The sequence below is a fragment of the Cotesia glomerata genome, linkage group LG1 (genome assembly GCF_020080835.1).
Source record: "Cotesia glomerata isolate CgM1 linkage group LG1, MPM_Cglom_v2.3, whole genome shotgun sequence".
NCBI lineage: Eukaryota > Metazoa > Arthropoda > Insecta > Hymenoptera > Braconidae > Cotesia > Cotesia glomerata.
Genome location: NC_058158.1, coordinates 5,957,115 through 5,976,672, shown reverse-complemented (window position 1 = coordinate 5,976,672; position 19,558 = coordinate 5,957,115). Strand labels below are relative to the sequence as shown.

Below are 19,558 nucleotides of genomic sequence, written 5' to 3'. Positions count from 1 at the left end.
GTATTTGGAGCAGTGGAAAATTTACGCGACATCATAGATGCCTTTAAGAAAGAAACTGATAAAAATTCCTGCTAAAAAAAAAAATTTATGTTAATTAGAAAGTTAATTCAATCAATTAAACAATAATTGACATTAAAATAAAAGAAGAGAAATAATCGTCGATATTGTAATAATAAAATAGTTAAAAAAAATGGTCAGCCAGATAATACGAGTCACGTGTAGTGAAAAAAAGTGAAAGGAAGAACGAGATCGAGAATGCAGACATGCTTATGGGATTTTGAAACCGTAAGTGCAATAAAGATAATGCTATTGTCGCTATTGAGAGGTGCGAGGGAGTAAAAGTATCCATATACGACTACCAATGTAATGTTACTATATGTTGTTACATTACTTTACCGACTATTGTAATTATTGTGAGGATAAGAGTAAGAGCTAACGATTGTAACAAGGACAAAATAATCGGGAAAAAACGATAGATCGAATCTAATCCTACCATGCTTTAAGTATAGCTTCTATAGGCTCTATAAACTGTCTCTGTTATTTCGTGTGATTTTGTTCTCCGTAATGTTATGTATTATAAATATAAAAGAGTTTAAATACATAAGTATGAGTAGAAAGAGCTGAAACTCAAATTTTACATTTTACATTTAACGTTTTACATCCAGAGGAGAGAAGGAGAAGAAATTGGAGGTGGTAAAGATGAAGGTGCCAGTTGTTTGTAACAGAATTAAATGAGAAGTGGTGGTTCTATTTATCCCAAGAGAAAGGGAGACAAAGTGTGAACGCATAACATAATATGTGCGACGTTAATCGTAGTTAACGGGCGAATACGAACGGATCTATCCCCTATTTAATATAAAAAATACAAACAATTTTATTTTGATTTTCTTCGTTATTTATTAATTAAACCCTTCGCTTGTTTTGTTGATAGTTAATTTCAAATATTTTTCTATTTTTAACTCATAGACAATAGTAATAAGACTATTTAAATATTTTTAAAATTAATGAGGACTTGAGGACGTAACATGGTCCCCCCACAGTAACGAGTCCGTTTTACTGATGACTTATCAACACAAACGACCCTCACGTGTATTTACGTCGTTTTACATACTCGGTATATATATTACCGCATACTTTAAGACTGTCGAGTTACACTTTGTCTGCTGAACGACGCACGTTAATTGTTGGATTTAAAAAATTGCGTTTTATCGGAAAAATAATAATAATAATATAAATAAAAATAATGAACTTAAAAAGTGGATTACTCTGATCTAAATAAATAATAATTGTTTAATTATTTATATGTGTGTGCTCAGTGGGAGTTGACAAAAGGTATTTTTTCATTTAACGATAATAAGTTTTGTTGATAATAGCAATAAGACAATGAAATAAAAAAATGTATGTTTTATCTTTTGAGAGCGATGATGATGTTTGAGGTAAAATGTAATCCGTAATCAGTTTGGCTATTGGTGATAACGCGAATAATATAACATCTCTAACTCCCCGAGTGAGATTCATTTAGTGTAAGTACACTCGCTCACGCTTAACGTAATAACTCCGGTCTCTTTCACGTGTCATTTATTTTATAAGCCTTATTACAGTATATACCATTAAGTCTAGTCTAGAGTGTAACAGACCGCCCATCAGGTGAGACGTACAGTCTCCGCAGTCCTTCTCGATAAACGTTTACTTTATCCCATGTATTTTGTAAATACTCTTTTATTGTGAATTTTTTTTTTTATTTTATCTGTTTAAATTATTTTTAAGGCTACGAGAAACCTCGTAACAAGTACGTAATTTTTTATTTTAAGTATTTTTTTTTTTTAATACCATCGTTTTATTTATCTATTTATTTTTAGATGAATTAGAGAAATTTAGAAAAACATCATTATTTGTGTATTTGTCTCTAATTTCATTAAATTATATAATTAGAAGTTTGAGTTTTGTTTTTTAATTTGAAATTAGTTTTTTATTTTTAATGTTTAAAAAAAAAATTTTTAATTAAGTGAAAATTTAAATGTAAAATTTTTAAATAATTTTTTTTTTTAGTCATTTTAAACATTAGTGTATAAGGAAAAGATAACACGGAGTTAGTGGTTTGATAAAAGTGAAATAATAAACAATAGTTTACTCGGAAAAATGTTAAATGATAAAGTTTCATTTGTAATAACTTAACTTAAACAATTTTGTCTATAAAAAATCGTGATATTATTGACAATTCAATAAATAAAATAGTGATACCGATGCGAGATAACAATTAAATTACAAGCTGTCATATATATTTAATCTAATTACACTTAAGCACGTGTTAATAAATAAAAAAGTGATCCATATAAATAATGTGCTGTTTGTACAGAAGTTAATATAATATAATAAGGAAGACTTTTGTTAGGTATATTTACTGAAATATTGATAATTGAGTGCACTATCATTAGCATCTACTAAAAGAACACATGATATTAAATTACAAATTAGCGGTTTGATAATTATCATAATAGATAACATAACGTCAATTTTAATTTGCAATTCAACATTTTTGCAATTCGATTTTTTATTACTGATATAATAATTTAAATTCATGTCGCAGTTTTTTTATTCATAAGTTTACATTTGCATTTCCAGATCAGTTTTTAATTAATTAAATTTATTTGTTGTCAATTTTTATTGAATAATATTTTAGTGAGTAAAATTCTTATACCGGTATTTATCAGATTGATAATAAATCAATTGATATACTTATACTTTATCACGCTTAGATATTCCGAGGATTAAATCTCATTGATTTAAAATCTCCGGAAAAATTATTCTTAATTTTCATGTCAAAATGTCAAAACTGATATGAATTTTTGAATGTTAAACTGAAGATTACTTAAATAGATTAATGTGATAAATAGACGACATCCGGTTTATAAAAAATAAACTGTTAATTAAGTTAATCGATTAATTAGTGATAAGTGACTTGTTTGTTTGTTTTTAATTCAAAGATTTCGCTTTTTATTTACAAACACACGTGGTCCGTAAATTAATAGTGTTTTTATTTCCGTATTTGATTTTGTGTCAATGCCATCGCGACGATTTCACTTACGTGAACTGATGATTAGAAATTATATTTATGACCTTGTGTAATTGGAAAAAAATAGTCAACCTGCAACAATGAGTTTTCTCTTCCGTCTAATTTACTTTTTTTCTTATTTATTTAACATACTTTTATCAACTGTGATTATTTATTTTAATTAACTGATTTTTTTTGTTCTGTATTTGATGAGGGCTGATAATCTGTTATTTTACTGAGATTTGCGTTTAAGAGTACTTTTTATCGGAAGGATGATTTTTAATCGTTCAATATTGATAAAGACTTTATTTTATTTTTGTTTGGGTTTTACCATTTTTTTTTTATAGGACTTGGAATGAAGTTTTAAGATATTCATCTAATATGAAGTATTTTTTGTTATAATAATTTTTTAAAGGTCATATATAAAGACATTCTTTTTAAATAAATCATATGGTCCTAAATTTTATTTTATTTTAAAAACATTAAAAATTTTTATTCAGATTTTTTATTGGGTAGATTATTTTATAAATTATTGCTTCAAAAATTATAAAATGATATTTTCTTGATTTTCGATGTCGATAAAATTTTTGACAATCTAATTTGTTTATTAGATAAAAATAATTTTAATTAATTTTGTTTATTTTTCAGGACAAGGTTCAAAAAAAAAAATTTTAATAAAATAACAAAATAATAATAAAAAAATGTGGAAAAATAACTCTGAAAAAGAGACTCCAGGAAGTCAAATGAAGGAGTTTAGCAGCACGTAAGTTCGTCGTGTATATTTATCAATTAAAAAAATATAATTTAGTAAAGTAAAACCGTAAAATAAATATCATTTTCACGGTTAAAATAAAATTACGTTTAGATTTAAGATAATAAAAGTAATGACGCACTAAACAAATTTTGTAATGTGAATAATCTGACGTAGATTAATCGTAATATATTGTGATAATGAAGCGTATTATGTTTGGGATAATTCATTTTTTTCCAAAAAAAAAAAAAATATCATGTTTTGCGAGATTAATCTGCGCGTCATTCAAATTTTTAAGAGAATAAATCTAAATAAATTTTTTCTTGTTTACATTTTGCCTATATCATTATCAACGGGCATTTACACCTGAGAAAAACAATTCGCAGTATCGTTTATATTGATTTATTAAATCGATAAAGTATAAATTTGATATCTATGATACACTTAAAAATATTGTAGACCAATATTTGTTCCCGATAATTTTTCGCTCTTATCAAGGAATTCTGTAATCTAATTAATAAATTATTATATAGTTATTCAACAAGTTTGGTGGTATCTCTGATCATTTTTTCACAATTATAAGATGTAGTATTACGATTAATCGGCCAGCTGACATTGATAGTGATTACACAGAAAGTTATGCGATAGATAACTGGTCATGATCATTAGTGGTAGATGCGTACAATAGTGATACATATGTTTGCGTTTGATTTTTATTAACAGCACGAAGATAGCGCCGACTATCGGGGAGTACAACGAAAAGGATGAACTCTATGATCCATTTGAACATCGAGATAAAAAAAATACCTACTCGTAAGTATCAATATTATATTTATATTATATGTTTACATTTCACCTTGTTTTCATTTTTCAAGACAGATTAGCACGCTCGGTGCAGTATTTATAATGGCCTGAAATAATGAGGAAAAAATTGACATTTTTTGATTGATTATATTGTTGTTATTTCATTAAGAGTATGTAAATATTTTTGAGTACTCAAGATAAATCAAGTTTTAGAGTTTGGAATTCAATTTTACAGAATCGTGATTGTGAAAGTGTTAAATAATTTTTTTTTTATTCAAATATTGTTTCAATAATTATATCAATCATTGGTAATTAAAATAAAATTATCGAAAGTAAAATGTCTCAGTTATTATTTAATTAATTTTTTTATAATAAAATATTTTTTTTTAAATTACGTAGACTGAAATGAAAAAAAAAAATACTTGTTATGATTCTCTTGTAATTATCTATTAGATTAAAAAAAAATCTATGATCATTGATCAATAATAAACATCGATAAAAATTTTTTTTTTCGGATCAATGTCAATTGATTTTTAATTTTTAATAAAATTCATGAATATAAAATTGGTAAATAAATTTTTAATTATTGTTAAAATATTAAATAATTCAATTTTTTTATTTATTATTTTAAAAGACATCAAATTTTTTTTTTATCAGAAAATTTAACACTATTACAAGTATAAATTTAAAAATATTAAATAAAATGTATTCGAAAGTTAAATCATTCGATAGTTTTAATAAAATCAAAAAGATCGAATCATGTAATACGAAGTTGGTGAGCGTTAAGGAGCGAATAGTCGGTTAGAAAAAAATTAAAGAGATTCAACGTGTATAAATAAAATACTGATTGGGAAACTAAACCTCGATCCTCAACCTCTTCGATTTCGGATTTAAAATAAAACTTTCAATTTAAATTGAAAGTATGCTTTCATATCATAGTGTGAGCTACTTTATTGTAGTAAAATAAATCGGCTTAATTAGTTAAAATAGTCCGATCTATTTTTGACCATCTAAAATTCACTTAATTGCTAATAATAATAATATAAATATTTGACATCAGTGACCTAGGATCGTTAGTCCACATGGTAAAGTCATCTCTCGGCTCAGGAATATTAGCGATGCCAAACGCCTTAAAAAACGGCGGTCTCCTCTTCGGTGGAATAGGCACACTCCTAATAGGGATACTCTGCGGACACTGCGTCCACATTCTCGTCAGATCATCACATCACCTCTGTAGGCGGACGAAAACTCCCAAAATGACGTACTCTGAAACGGCCCAAACAGCATTTGCGTGTGGGCCTAAGGCGCTAAGACCGTACGCCAATTTCATGAAACTAGCCGTAGATACTGCACTGTGCTGTACGTATTTTGGCGGTGCCTGTGTTTACGTTGTATTTATTTCAACGACTATTAAACAGGTGAGTTATCTAAATCTCGGTTGAAATGAAAAAATAAAAAGATGAAAAATTGTATGAACACAATTTACTTCAAGGTTTCACCTGAAAAGTTATAGTCAAAAAATTTTGTCTTGAGACTATGAACTCGATTTATGACTAAAAGATTAGAGATACAGAAAAATTGACAAGGACCTTTCTTGTAGAAAATTTAATTTAATATAAAAAAAGTCTTTTTATAATTTTTTCATATCTTCAATTCTTAACTCATAATTTTGACTTGAAATTTGAAACAATTTTTCATTAGATAGGAAATTTTACCGTGCTATATTCAAATAATTTTTTCTCAAAACTATAAACTTGATTTCCGACTAAAAAGTATATAGAGGTACGGAAAAATTGATAAGGAACTTACTTGTAGGAAATTTAATTCTCTACAAAAAAAAATTGTTATGCTTTTGTCCGTATCTTCAATTCTCAGCTCAGAATTTCGAGTTTAAATTTTAATCAATAAAATTTTCATGAGAAAGGAAATTTTTTAATTATTCATGAAATTTACTTGAATTTTACATAAAAAAAAAAAAAAACTTTGTGTAAAGAATTTTAAAGTCATAGTGTCATTGATTCTGTTTTATGAAATGATTTTAACTCATGATAAATATTTTTACTATAACAAACTCCAAAATTTTAAATAAATACAAAATGCAGACAATTATAGCAGTACAGTAATTTTTACCGGCGTATTTTTTTATGTAAATCGATTAAAAATAAACACAAAATATTAATAAAATAAAAATGATTTTGTTTTGATTTCTCCAATAGATCACCGATTATCATACGGGCTCAGACATAAACATAAGACTATACATATTAGCACTGATACCAGCGTGTATTTTACTATCTCAAATACGTAATCTGAGATATTTGATACCGTTTTCGGCGCTCGCAAATGTATTCATGATTGTCGGATTAGCAAGTACTCTCTACTACGTTTTTAAAGACTTTGAGCCTCACAGTGACATCAAATACATCGCTAAACTCGAAAACCTTCCTAAATTTTTCGCCACTGTGATTTTTGCCATCGAGGGAATCGGCGTGGTAAGCAATAATTATCTATAATAAAATAATACTTTCATTAAAAAAATTTGTCTCCCACAGTAATAAAAAAAAGTTCATTGCTCGATTAAGATTATCTTGTTGAAATATCGTAAATTTATCTTGCTAAATTCCTACATTGCAATAAAAGTAATGGATGATAATGTTATTAATCTTTAAATAAATCATAAAACAAGATTATTATTGAAATTTTTGATAAAATTCATTTCTTTCAATTTTATTATCATTATATCACGTGCGACAGTTATGACTTATGACTAAATACCTTTCTTTATTTTATTTTATAATAATATTTACTTAGTTGTTCATATTTATACAAAATATTTAATCACCACCAGGTAATGCCAATCGAGAACAGTATGGAAAAACCCCATCACTTCTTAGGCTGCCCAAGTGTTCTTAACATAACTATGACTATTGTTGTTGGGTTGTACGCGATTATGGGAATATTTGGATACTTGAAATACGGTGAAGAAACAGCCTCAATAATTACTCTCAATTTAGCTGTTGATGATGTGTAAGCATTGCTTTATTTATCAAATTTTTAATTTACATCTAACAATTCTTATAAAAAAAAATTCTTAAGCTTATTAAAAAAAATTTCTAAATTTTTTGAGAAAATTAGAAATATCAAGAGTAAAAAAAATTTTTTTTTTTTTCTAATTAACTTTGAAATATCATAAAAATTTAATTTCTCAAATTTAATTATAGACATTATTTAAGCTATCACTTACAGTAACAAGTACACAAGATAATAACAATATAAATGAAAATCTAAATTACATAATAAAATTTCAGATTCGCTCAGGTCGTTAAATTAATAATTGCATTAGCGATTCTCTTTACTTATGGACTACAATTTTTCGTTCCACTCGAAATAACATCACTAGCAGTAAGATCTAGATTGAGTCACAAGTACGGCGGTGTTGGCGAAACAATATGGAGAATAATAATGGCTCTGCTTACAGGTAATTATCATCAGTACATTATTTTTCTCACATCCATACATGCATTAACAATACGCAAACAAAAAATCGGTCACTGTAATTATTAATTATCCACCGAAAAAATTGAACTTAATTCAACTTTATTATCTTGAATTAAAAGAGCAAGACCAATTTTTTTATTAAAGAATTAATTTTTTTTTTCTTGAAGGTGATCTAATTCTTCAAAATTAAAGAATTGAAAATATTAAAGAATTAAAAAGCCTAATTAAATGCAACAGCTTAGTCAATAATATTCTATAATTTTGTTACAGTTGTAATCGCTCTGGCGATACCGAATCTCGAGCCGTTTATCTCTCTAGTCGGCGCAGTATTTTTCTCCTTTCTGGGGATCGCAATCCCCGTTATTGTTGAGACAATTTCATGCTGGGAAGGTCATCTAGGTACGTGCTACTGGAGGCTTGTTAAAAACATATTTCTCTTCATCTTCTCAATTCTCGCATTGATATCTGGCACGTGGGTCGCTATGTCCGACATAGTCAAAGACTACGCGTAGTTTATCCGAAACTGAAAGCTAAAAACAACTAAACACTCAAACGACAAAAATCTTAATCTTTCTCTACATATGTTCGAAAGCAAAAAGCAACAAGCAAAACAAATAACTTAAATAAAAAGAAATAAATTCCGGCTGGGTTGAATCCAAGGCCAAACGAGTGATTTGGAATACGTGGAATTTTAGTGTCGCTCCAACCCAACTTTTTTCGACGCCTACTTGTCTTTATTTTAACAAGTAGTATACGAGTTTAAGGAATTATACATCTTTGCACACATTTATTCATGTGTTCATCAAGGATCTTGTTGATCTTACAGCGTATGATTATAATAATCGTAATCACTAGTGAAAGAAAAAAAAATATAATCAGAGCAACTAAAGAATAATACGTCACACGGCCTTCACTTAGCAAAGATATTGCGACGATTACGATTCGCGGGTCTTACGGAGCTAAATCCCTGACTCGGCTGAAGTACTGCCGGATGTGAACGTGGTGATATTCTTATTGCTTGTACCGGGGTATGATTTGTCTCCATTAATTTGTCTTCATTGTCAGCAGCACAGAGACACCACAGCAGTTTTATTATTAAGAATGATCCGATAATTATTGGTACCCATGTCATGTATTTAAAGACATTTAGCAGACGATGAGCGTTTATAATTGATCCTAGTTCTTGAATATCTGGTGTTTTTGTCTATAAATTATTTTTATTATTATTATTAATTATAATTATAACTATTATTGAAACTTAGTAATTTATGCAAAAATCCCTTGTAGGAATAGTGATATTACACATTTTTACGTTGAGAATGATTTAATTCAATATTTATTTAAAATATAAACATGATTTAGTTTATCAATGTCAAGAAAAAATGTATAATTATCAGTAAAGTTTGTACTAACATTCAAAATTTATTAAAAAAGTTTTGAAAGTTTGAATAATTTTTAAAAACTTTTCAAATAATTTTGTATATTAGAGAAAATTTCACATAAAATTATACACTTTATTTTATCTGAGTTATTTTATCCCGTTACAAATTTTTACATCAAAAATTTTATTAAAATTTTGCGATTAAACAACGAAATTTCTCAATATTTAATTAAAATTTTCATAATAAAAAAGGAATTAGAAAAAAAAAATGATAACCATTAATTATAAATGCAATTTATAGAATTAATTATTATGAAATGAAATAATGAAGGATATTATATAAATCCGATCAGCTTTGTGGATCGTTATTGTAATTTATTATTTTTTACACACACATGGCAACTGGCCTTGCAGATAGTCTACCGGTATTTAATAATATACACCAATAATGTAAGCTTTCAGTTGATTATTTAAATTTATAGACCGTTAATTAGCTGATACATAAATAAATGGGTGAATAAATTAGGCTGTCTAATTTATTCATTCATTGAGGTATTTATTTGAAAGAGAATAAGTTAATAAATACCTCCTCGGCCCAAAGAATTGGAAAATATCCAGTGGATACATTTGAGAGCAGTGTAATTCCAGGTAATGGTGTAACTTTAACGTTTAGTTGAAGTTTTTTAGCGCCGCTGAGTGGAGCTCCGCTTAGGGGCTCAATTGTTATGTATGTTGCGTGATCGACTGGATTTGGCTTCAACCCGCGAGCGTACTCCAAGAGAATTGGATCCGCGTGAAGAAAATGAGGTTCAGAAAATATTACCGGTACATCCTAATAAAATTTTCTTTGCTTATTATTAAAGTTTTAGAAAAAAAAAAAGTTTTTGAATGAAAACAAATTACTTTCAGTTTTATAATTTTTAGTCCAAAAATTTATAATTTATATTAAATAATTTGATTGTATTATACTTTTTAAGTACTGACTGAAAATTTTAATTTAACCAATTTTCATAAATAAAAAAAAAATTTATTTTATCAAAATAATCATGCGAAGTAACAATTCTAAATAATTACCAAAAATACAATAAAAATATTTTGACGGTTAACTATGCATTAATAAAGCAACAAAACATTTATTAAAATAATATAATAAATATAAATAAGTAAACATCAATAAAACCTGACATTTGATGATATCCATAAGACCGGTTTCGAGACACTGCGGTACTTTTTTTGCATTAGGTAGACAATAACATTCGCTGTTTTCTTTATCCCAAGTACTATCATCCATTTCATACCGGTAGCCCATTATACCGTTCAAAGTAACTTCTTCTTTAAACCGGGGCCGTACTTGTCTATTATTATTGTTTATAATTAGAATTACAACCACAATTATTTGTAATTTGCATAATATTATTTGACTTATATTTTGTGTTATTTTTATCAGTACAACGTTGCAATACTTAGTATGTATATTAATTATTAATGATTAGTTATTAGCTAATGCTGTGTGATTATGCAGTGATTTAACATAATTGTTTATTACAATAATATCAGAAAAAAACGTAGATAATTATTTTTGTACATACCGACATATATTAGGCTCGTATACCGTTACGTATGGTAACTTTTCAGTCATTGGTGGCCAAGTTATTGCATCTGTGCCCGCTACTACGTTGCATTCTTTTTGACTCCAATATTTAGTAACGCGCATTTTTTTGTAAGACGTCGTATTGCCCAACGCATCTTTATCTATAACTCCACGATTTACTGTAAAGGGACCCGTTTCAGTGTCATTATTCTGTAAGATATTTTTTATTTAATTAGTTAATTAATTAAGATAAATTTACATGTCTAATTATTTTTATGTTGCAAAAAATTATGAATTTTTATTTATTTTTTGTTGTAAATTTATTTTCATTTGTATTATTATTGTAATAAGTTATATATGATTTATGATTTATGAATAAAAAAACTATATATAATATGAATACAAAATAGATGTAAAAAGAATTTTTACTCTGCTAAAAAAACTGTATAAATAGCTGTCTGGTACGTCGGTATTACTAATTATCGGAGGCTTTTGTCCTTTCAGAAAGTTACATATCATGGCTAGATCTTTGTATTTGTCTTTATCGCATATCAATGGCATTCCTGAAAATAATAAGTTCCTGACTTTGCCACGTGTAAACATGTCAGTGGTCCCAGGAAATAAGTTGTGTATGCTGTTGCCGAATTTTCCAAGAAATGCTGCAGCCTTTGATGCTATCTACAAATATTTTTTAAAATAATTTTTCAATAAAAAAAAATTAGGAAAATGGTTGACCCTGAAGGCCATCCCTGCAACTTCCCGCTACTTTTTTAATTAAGCGCTCAAAATTGCACTTATTACGTTTTTGAGCTCTTCAAGCTCGAAAATATAATTTTCGTTTAGTTTTGAGCTCTCCAAGCTCAAAAGTCTGATAGGCGTTTAATAAAACATTATTTTTTGAATTTTCAAACCGCAATAACTTTTGAATGAATGAACCGATTTTGACGCGGTCGGCGGCATTCGACGCAGTTTTTAAAATTCTATGATATATTTTCAATCACAACTCGATCAGACCAGAAATTTCGGTGTAATTCGAAAAAAACACTTTTTTTCGATTTCTTTCGTCAACGATAACTCACGAACGAATCAACCGATTTCGACCGGCTTGGTGGCGATCGACGTAGTTTTTCGATTTTAAGAGCTAATTAGTTTTTGGAATTGATCGATCAAGCTGTTTGAAAGTTATTAAAAAAAAACCACATTTGAAAAAAATTTTTTTCGCAGTTTTTTTAAGATTTCTCAAAATCTATCCGACCGAATCGGTCCAACTTGTATTCAAAATCTAAGTTTAGTCAAACCCTTTCAAATGGCTTCAACTGCGATCAAATCGGTCAAGCCGTTCAAAAGTTATGAGAGGTTTACATACATCCACACACACACACACACACACACACACACACACACACACACACACACCATCGTGGGAATAGTCAGAGAAGCTTTCTAGGACCTCAAAACGTCGAGATCTGATGAAAACTAGATTTTCGAAAAACGGGGTGAAAACAATAACTTCCCGATTTTTGAAAATTTTCAATTTTCTTAGCGGGACGTTAAAAAAAAAAAAAAAAAAAAAAAACAATTATAATTTTTAAAATTTGAAAAATTAAAGAATTAATTAACCCTAGACTGGTCAATAAACGCGACCTAACGACTTTGGTCAAGTAATGAGGGATTTGCCGCAATGCTTTTAGAGCGTACAGTGTTGCCAGTTCATACACGTTTGACAGGCAGAGACTAGAGGTGTTTTCGGCAACGCGGCAGACAAAAAACTACTTACGATTCTGGTCAAGCGATGAGGAAAGCCCCGTGAATTTTTTTAAGGAATTTTTTTTAGCAATTTAACGTTTTCGAAGATGTTTGAAAAAATTATTAATATATTCTAAAATATTCAAGGAACAAAGTCAAATTTTTTTGAATAATTTTAGTAAATATTGAAGATGTAATAAAAAAAAATATAATTGAGCGCAACGTCATGCTCATACGTTGACCAGTCTACGGTTAATAGGAAGTAATTTTGAGTAATTATAATTTTACTCAAAAATCTTGAGCACTTAAATTTAGTGTAACTAAAATTTTATTGTTTTATTGAAGTAAGTAATGGAAATTTAATAGTAAAAATTAATTATTGATTTATAACAAGTAGCTTACAGTATTGAGAGTTCCTAAGTAAGCACTGTTCAATATAACGATATCATCATCTTCAGAACCCGTGGATGCATCCTTGTTGAAGCGATATAATCTGTATACGGTGAAAGTTAACTCATCGAGTTCTTCATCAAATTGAGTCACTCGTTTCTGAACATTCAAGCTAGACATTGTGGCAAAGTAATGCAATGTAGGTCGGTAAGATAACTAAGTACATTTTAAATATATATCTATATAAGTTATTACAGTAGGTAAACTGGTTTTTGTGTAATTGCAGTGTCTAGGATTTCGATTTAATGAAAAAAAAAGTCAATAGTTTGATTGATAAATTATAGGAAGGTTGATACAAAAAAAGTTTTTTATTACAAGTCTAAATTTTCATACATATAACTTTAAGTACTAATTTTTCAATTAAAAAAAAAAAATAATAATAATTGATAATAAATTTAAAATTATTATTTGCTAATCACATCAAGGTGTTTTAATATTGTAATTTAATTGATAATCATTTAAAATATCAATGTATTTAAAAGATGAAGACTTTTTTGGCCGATGCTTGAATGGATATAATTATAATTAGTTCAATAAAAAGGTACTTACTCATAAACATAAGGACCGCGTTCCTCGAGAATAGGACTCTCTCCTTCCATTACATTTTCGGGATTAGTTACGTGAAATAAATTTACCTTAAAATATATATTTAAATCTTTCCATACATCGTAACCGAATTTACCTTCTTTTAATTCTGCAGACTAAAATTAATTTTCACAAGAGAAAAATGCAATACGATTGAATTTGAAATAAAATATACTAACCTCACGCAATTGAGAGACAATCAAATTAGAGTGGGGTTTTTCGACTGCAAGGTAAATTCCTAATGATATCAACAACAGTCCTGGAATGAAAGACAAAAAATTTCGACAAAACGAACGGCAATTAGACATTTTATTTTAAAAATTGTATTTTTTATTAATCTCGAAAATTTATTCACTGTTTATAATTCTTGTTGATTTTTTTTACTTTAAATTAGTTACTTGCTGTAACATTTTTTATCACATAAGTAACAGTGTATCCTCGATACTAACGTTAAGCTGTAATTTCATTTTATGTGCAACATTTTATAGCTGATAATAGTAGGTATTATTTCAAGTATTTATTAATTCATGAGATAACTATCAGGTATATCATACATCTATGAATCGCAAACTAACAACTTCGCTAGCATTAATATTTCATATAAGAGATAATAAATGCGCAAGTGCAATAATTTATAATTCATTACATTTTTATATTCGTGTAAAATAATTTTGTCATGATATTTTTCGACGTTATCAAACCAATCGATCATAAATGCTGCATAAATAAATACCAACATTAGTTTAATCAAAATATTAATTGAATAATTCTCTAATGATTTTTAAATACTTAAAAGCTCAGATAGCACGTGATAATATGAAAATATTTATTTTAACAATTACAACGTCACAACAGAAAAACATTTTTAGAAAATTTATTTTTAATTCAAACTTTTTTTTCTACTGCTTTGTTACGTAAAATTATAATTTAGAATTCAAATTATAGGATAATGAAAAGTTTTTTAAATCGATGAGTTGTACGTTTATTAATACAATTATTATTCCAAGCCCTTTTTTCGACTTTATCATCCCCTCATGACCTAGTATTTAAACTTATAGCTCTATTGTTGCATCTATTCTCAAGCGATTATAAACGATTTCAATTTTCTTATGTTCGCTATTATGAGCACTTATTTTACAATTAAGTTATGTTTAATAATTAGCATAATATTCATCTGTAATTTGTTTTTCAAAAATGATTCAACTTTTAATGACTTATTATTTATTTTATGCAGTTTTTTAAATGAATAAATTTCGCCTTTTAATTTTAACCAATAATTTAAAAAATAGTAACGATAAATATTTCATGATTTTGATAATAATATATGGTGTGGTTAATGTTAATAAAAAATTACTATATTCAATAATAAGTTAAGCACTAAAATCTATCCATTGTTAATAACAGCTAACTTTTTTTAAAATTAATAAATTTTTTTTTTAGAATGATAAGAAAGATATTAATCATATTGAAAACTTATTTCTATTCTTTTACTTTTTTAATTCAAGTTATTTATTATCACTATTAAACAACAAGGATCCATTTGCGCAAATTTTAATGCAATACTCTACACTAAGTACATTCTAACAAACTGTAACTTATTCACCAACTAGAGAGCTGAACATCGCGATTCATCAAATTTGCGATAAATACTAAACACCCTAATCGGGAATCTAAGACTCATCCATTAGTATCTGAAAGACACCAAACTATAAAACCACATCAAATTTATAAATTAAAGATTATCGTGAAAATATTTAGAATAATTTCTTACTGCTGTTAGAAAATGGTGTTATTATAGTGACAGGTAACTTGACACTCGTGTCAGTTTCACATTGGAGCTCTATACTAACGATAAAAACAGCCGTACAAATAATAATAGTGCGTTCAGCTTAACGATCGTAATGTATGGCAACACTGTTCTACTGGTGTTATTATGAACATTGATTTGATAATTCAGTACTATTCTTAGTATATTTACGTAAATACTACGTTACAGTGCGATTTTTTGTCGATAACTATCGAAAAAACGCTAAAAGTAATAAATAGAGAAAAATCAAGAAGTAATAAAAATAAATACCTGAAAATTTTAATCAAAACTGAATTAGTAACATCGAGATGTTTAGCAAAAAAATAAAGAATAGTGTGATGACGTTCGAAGAAATTTGGAGCATTGAGTTTGCTGTTTTCAAATTAATCGGAATATCATTAAGCCATGCTCTCGTCAGTGGATATTGTAAACCAAGTTTGTTAGATTGGTTTAAATTTATTTCGGGAGTATCCATTTTAAACTTATTTGTTTTTATTTGTATAAACACATTGAATGATGTTAGGTTTGATGATATTTATCATGCTGCTGAAGTTTTTTCGCTTATTTTATCAGTTTTACTAAGTATAATAAAGGTTTGTCAATAAATGTACATGTATAGTTTATTAAACTCAATAATTAAATTATTTTTAGATAAAATATGTCAATGATTGAATCGTTAAAAAGCTCAGTTTTGATATATTATTTATTTATCATATTATGAAATTTACAAAGTATTTGCAGCTACATAGATGATATAAAATTGAAATTTTTTTAATGATTATTAAACTTTTCTTTGTTCATTTCAACACTAAAAAAAAATTCACTTGATTCAAGAAAATAAATTTTAAACTAAGAAAATCATTTTTAAGAGTTTTACTGTCTTGAGTCAAAATGAAAAATTCTCGAATCAAATAAATTATTTTTTAAGTAAATGTAATAATAAGCTTTTACTAATTTACAAAGGCTTCAGCGCTATGGATCTGTCAAAGAAATCTATTAGAAATTATTAAAGATTTCCACAATCTTTGGAGCTATTCTGAAACAAAATTAACTTCAAAAAGTGACATTAATGGTTTTATAAAAAGATCTAAAATAATGATAAAGTGTTATTGTTATGCAATAGTTTCTCTTGGTTTTTCTTACGCTTTACGGCCGTATTTGTAAGAAAATTACTCATAATAATTAATAATTATAATCGATGCGATAAATTAAAATTACCTTTTATTACAGTACAATATTGATCCATTATGTGAAAATATTATTCAATGCAAGCAGTTACATTAATAATTCGATGACTATTTTTCCAATAAAATATCCATTAGACTCCGACGCAATGTATAAATATATTTTATTGATACTGTATGAACAGTGGATCGTATACTATGGGTTGATATTTTGGACAGCATGTGATATTCTTTACATTCAACTAATCACCAATCTTAGTATAAATCTGATGGCAAGCTTGGAATTATTTTTATTATTACTATAAGGCTCGTAAATTATTAATAACAAATGATAATGATAACTAATCATAAAATAAAAGTTTTTATACACAAAAAAAAAAGGTTTTTGAATCAAGTATATATTTTTGAAGAGCTCAATATTCTTGGTTTGAGACAATTACCCTCTTCAAAATTATATTCTTGGTTCAAGAATTTTTCTCTTGGATCAAGTTAATTTTTAACTTCCCGCTAAGAAAATCGAAGATTTTCAAAAATCGGGAAGTTATTGTTTTCACCCCGTTTTACGAAAATCAAGTTTTCATCGAATCTCGACGTTTCGAGGTCCCAGAAAGCTTCCCTGACTATTCCCGCGATGGTGTCTGTATATCTGTATGTGTGAGCGTGCGTGCGTGTGTGTGTGTGTGTGTGTGTGTGTGGATGTATGTAAACCTCTTATAACTTTTAAACGGCTTGACCGATTTGATCGCGGTTGGTGCCATTCGATAGGGCTTGACCAAACTTAGATTTTGTATATACTTTGGAATGATTCGGACCGTTAGATTTTGAGAAATCGCAAAAAAACTACAAAAAGAAATTTTTTTTAAGTGGTTTTTTTGGAATAACTTTTAAACGGCTCTACCGATCAATTCCAAAAACTAATCAGCTCTTAAGATAAAAAAACCACGTCGATCGCTGCCAGTCCGGTCAAAATCGGTCGATTCGTTCGTGAGTTATCGTTGACGAAAGAAACCGAAAAAAGTGTTTTTTCGGAATTACTCCGAAATTTTTCGTTCTATCAATTTAAACTTGAAAATTCTTCATGAAAATTAAAAAACTGCGTTGAATGCCACCAACCGCGTGAAAATCGGTTCATTCATTCAAAAGTTATTGCGATTTGAAAATTCAAAAAATAGTGTTTTATCAAACTTCCATCAAAATTTTGAGCTCGAAGAGCTCAAAATCATACAAAAGCTATTTTTTTGAGCACGGAGAGCTCAGAATAACACACAAATTGTATTTATGAGCTCGAAGAGCTCAAAAATGTGATAAGTGCAACTTCAAGGGTTTAGGTATAGAATTGGCGGGAAGTTGCAGGGATGGCCTTCAGGGTCAACCGTTTTCCTAATTTTTTTTTTTTATTTTTTTCAAATATCTCCGAATTGGCTCAACCAATCGACCCCAAAAACTAAGCAGCTCTTAACCTTGAAAACCCGCATCGATCACCACCTAGAGCGTCAGAATCAGTTGAAGCGTTCGTGAGATATCGTTGTCGAAAAAAATCGAAAAAAGTATTTTTTTGTAATTACTCCGAAATTTTTCATCAGATCAATTTTTTTTGTACTAAATTTTTTATTGAGCTCAAAAAACTACATCGATCGTCACCAACCGCGTGAAAATCGGTTTTCCTAATTTTTTTTTCTGTGTAGGTACTAAGCGATGACATACGTAGTTTAAATCGATTTCGTAGTACTAAATACAATTATAATGTCCAAGATTTTATCACCCGAATAGTTGAACGGCACCGTTACATACTGTCGTAAGTACAATTAAAATTAACAACACTATATTCGCAATCAAATTTTTACTCTAAATTTTAATATTCAAATAATTTTTATTCCCTCAATAATTTTTGTTAGAATATTCTACAAAATTAATACTTTGTACCGACCTATTTTTACATTCACATTATTGTTGAATGGCTTGGATCTTTGTTGCTGTATATTTACTTCAGATAAAGTAAGATTTATTGATTTATTGATGATTAAATTATAAAAATTTTGTAATAAAAAAAAATTTTTTTTTCATAGGAGTTTTCAAGCGGCCATTGGTCAAAAGTAGGAAGAAACCTCGCTCATGCATCCACTCTTTTTATACAAATAACTATTTATTGTAATTATTCACATCAAGCGACGGAAATGGTATCTAAAATTAGGCTCATTTTGTACTAAACTAATAAAAGAATAATAAGTTGATCCAATAGAAGAAATTTCAAATCAAAAACATCATTTTTAAGAGATTTATCATTTTGGATCGAGTTAATTTTTTTAAGCGTATATTCTTGTTTATTTCTATGATTATTAACAAAAAAAAATTTTGTAAAGACAGTAAAATTGAGTGATTCTATTTATGGCTTGAAATGGGAAGATTACGACGTAAAACTAGTAAAAATGTTGATTATGATAATGATAAGAGCAAACAAACGGTTCAAATTTTCTGCTTATGGTGTGTTTGATCTAAATAGGCCGCATATGACTCAAGTAAGTGTAGAATAATCATAATATAGATTAAATGTATTAATTAAATTTTTTAACTATTTTATTTAGATCATCAAACGGACTCTTGGCTATTTGACACTCTTAAGAAGCTTCTCATGACGATCTTTCTGCTGCGTAAAAGACACTTTAGTTAAAACAATAAAAATATTTATTCTTTTTATAAAGAAACAAACTT

General features: G+C 27.8%; 3 protein-coding genes and 1 long non-coding RNA gene across 13 annotated transcripts in view; 3 read left to right on the top strand and 1 right to left on the bottom strand.

The window, feature by feature from the left end:
* The first annotated feature begins 795 nt into the window (after positions 1–795).
* On the top strand, positions 796–8,965 carry LOC123275032 (proton-coupled amino acid transporter-like protein pathetic). Of its 2 annotated transcripts, none has more exons than XM_044742913.1 (8): positions 796–1,332; positions 3,701–3,815; positions 4,527–4,616; positions 5,668–6,025; positions 6,824–7,099; positions 7,456–7,634; positions 7,916–8,085; positions 8,376–8,965. In XM_044742913.1, the coding sequence occupies exons 2-8, from the start codon at positions 3,754–3,756 to the stop codon at positions 8,615–8,617; spliced, it is 1,377 nt and encodes a 458-aa protein (XP_044598848.1). In that variant the 5' UTR covers positions 796–1,332; positions 3,701–3,753; the 3' UTR covers positions 8,618–8,965. The 2 variants fall into 2 exon arrangements, with proteins under 2 accessions (XP_044598848.1, XP_044598849.1); XM_044742914.1 differs by lacking the exon at positions 796–1,332 and adding an exon at positions 1,533–1,789.
* LOC123275030 (sensory neuron membrane protein 2-like) overlaps positions 8,833–19,558 on the bottom strand; it is a 20,316-nt gene continuing 9,590 nt past the window's right edge. For 3 of the 9 annotated variants that reach the window (XM_044742909.1, XM_044742907.1, XM_044742908.1), the window contains 8 exons: positions 14,038–14,117; positions 13,823–13,974; positions 13,226–13,385; positions 11,507–11,755; positions 11,076–11,287; positions 10,667–10,841; positions 10,073–10,318; positions 8,833–9,309 (listed from right to left, as the gene is read on the bottom strand). In XM_044742909.1, the coding sequence (XP_044598844.1) occupies positions 9,016–9,309; positions 10,073–10,318; positions 10,667–10,841; positions 11,076–11,287; positions 11,507–11,755; positions 13,226–13,385; positions 13,823–13,872 (1,386 nt within the window). In that variant the 5' untranslated portion in view covers positions 13,873–13,974; positions 14,038–14,117 and the 3' untranslated portion in view covers positions 8,833–9,015. Of the gene's footprint in view, positions 9,310–10,072; positions 10,319–10,666; positions 10,842–11,075; positions 11,288–11,506; positions 11,756–13,225; positions 13,386–13,822; positions 13,975–14,037; positions 14,496–15,349; positions 15,368–15,461; positions 15,550–15,629; positions 15,734–19,558 lie in introns of those variants that run through there. The other 6 variants (XM_044742905.1, XM_044742912.1, XM_044742910.1 and 3 more) reach the window with 6 other exon arrangements.
* Positions 15,753–19,558, top strand: part of LOC123273691 — a 6,730-nt gene continuing 2,924 nt past the window's right edge. The window contains exons 1-4 of the mRNA XM_044741167.1: positions 15,753–16,258; positions 16,629–16,825; positions 16,896–17,125; positions 19,214–19,365. Of these exons, the coding sequence (XP_044597102.1) occupies positions 15,974–16,258; positions 16,629–16,825; positions 16,896–17,125; positions 19,214–19,365 (864 nt within the window). The 5' untranslated portion in view covers positions 15,753–15,973. The remainder of the gene's footprint in view (positions 16,259–16,628; positions 16,826–16,895; positions 17,126–19,213; positions 19,366–19,558) is intronic.
* On the top strand, positions 18,475–19,553 carry LOC123275034. The gene is made up of 4 exons (XR_006511610.1): positions 18,475–18,644; positions 18,745–18,844; positions 18,916–19,365; positions 19,432–19,553. It is a non-coding gene; the product is annotated as an uncharacterized LOC123275034 (long non-coding RNA).

Coding starts and splice junctions, on each gene's coding strand:
- LOC123275032 (XM_044742913.1), top strand. CDS start 3,754: ATGTGGAAAAATAACTCTGAAAAAGAGACTCCAGGAAGTCAAATGAAG. Junction 6,026..6,823: donor TTTCAACGACTATTAAACAG/GTGAGTTATCTA, acceptor TTTCTCCAATAG/ATCACCGATTATCATACGGG. Junction 7,635..7,915: donor AATTTAGCTGTTGATGATGT/GTAAGCATTGCT, acceptor ATAAAATTTCAG/ATTCGCTCAGGTCGTTAAAT.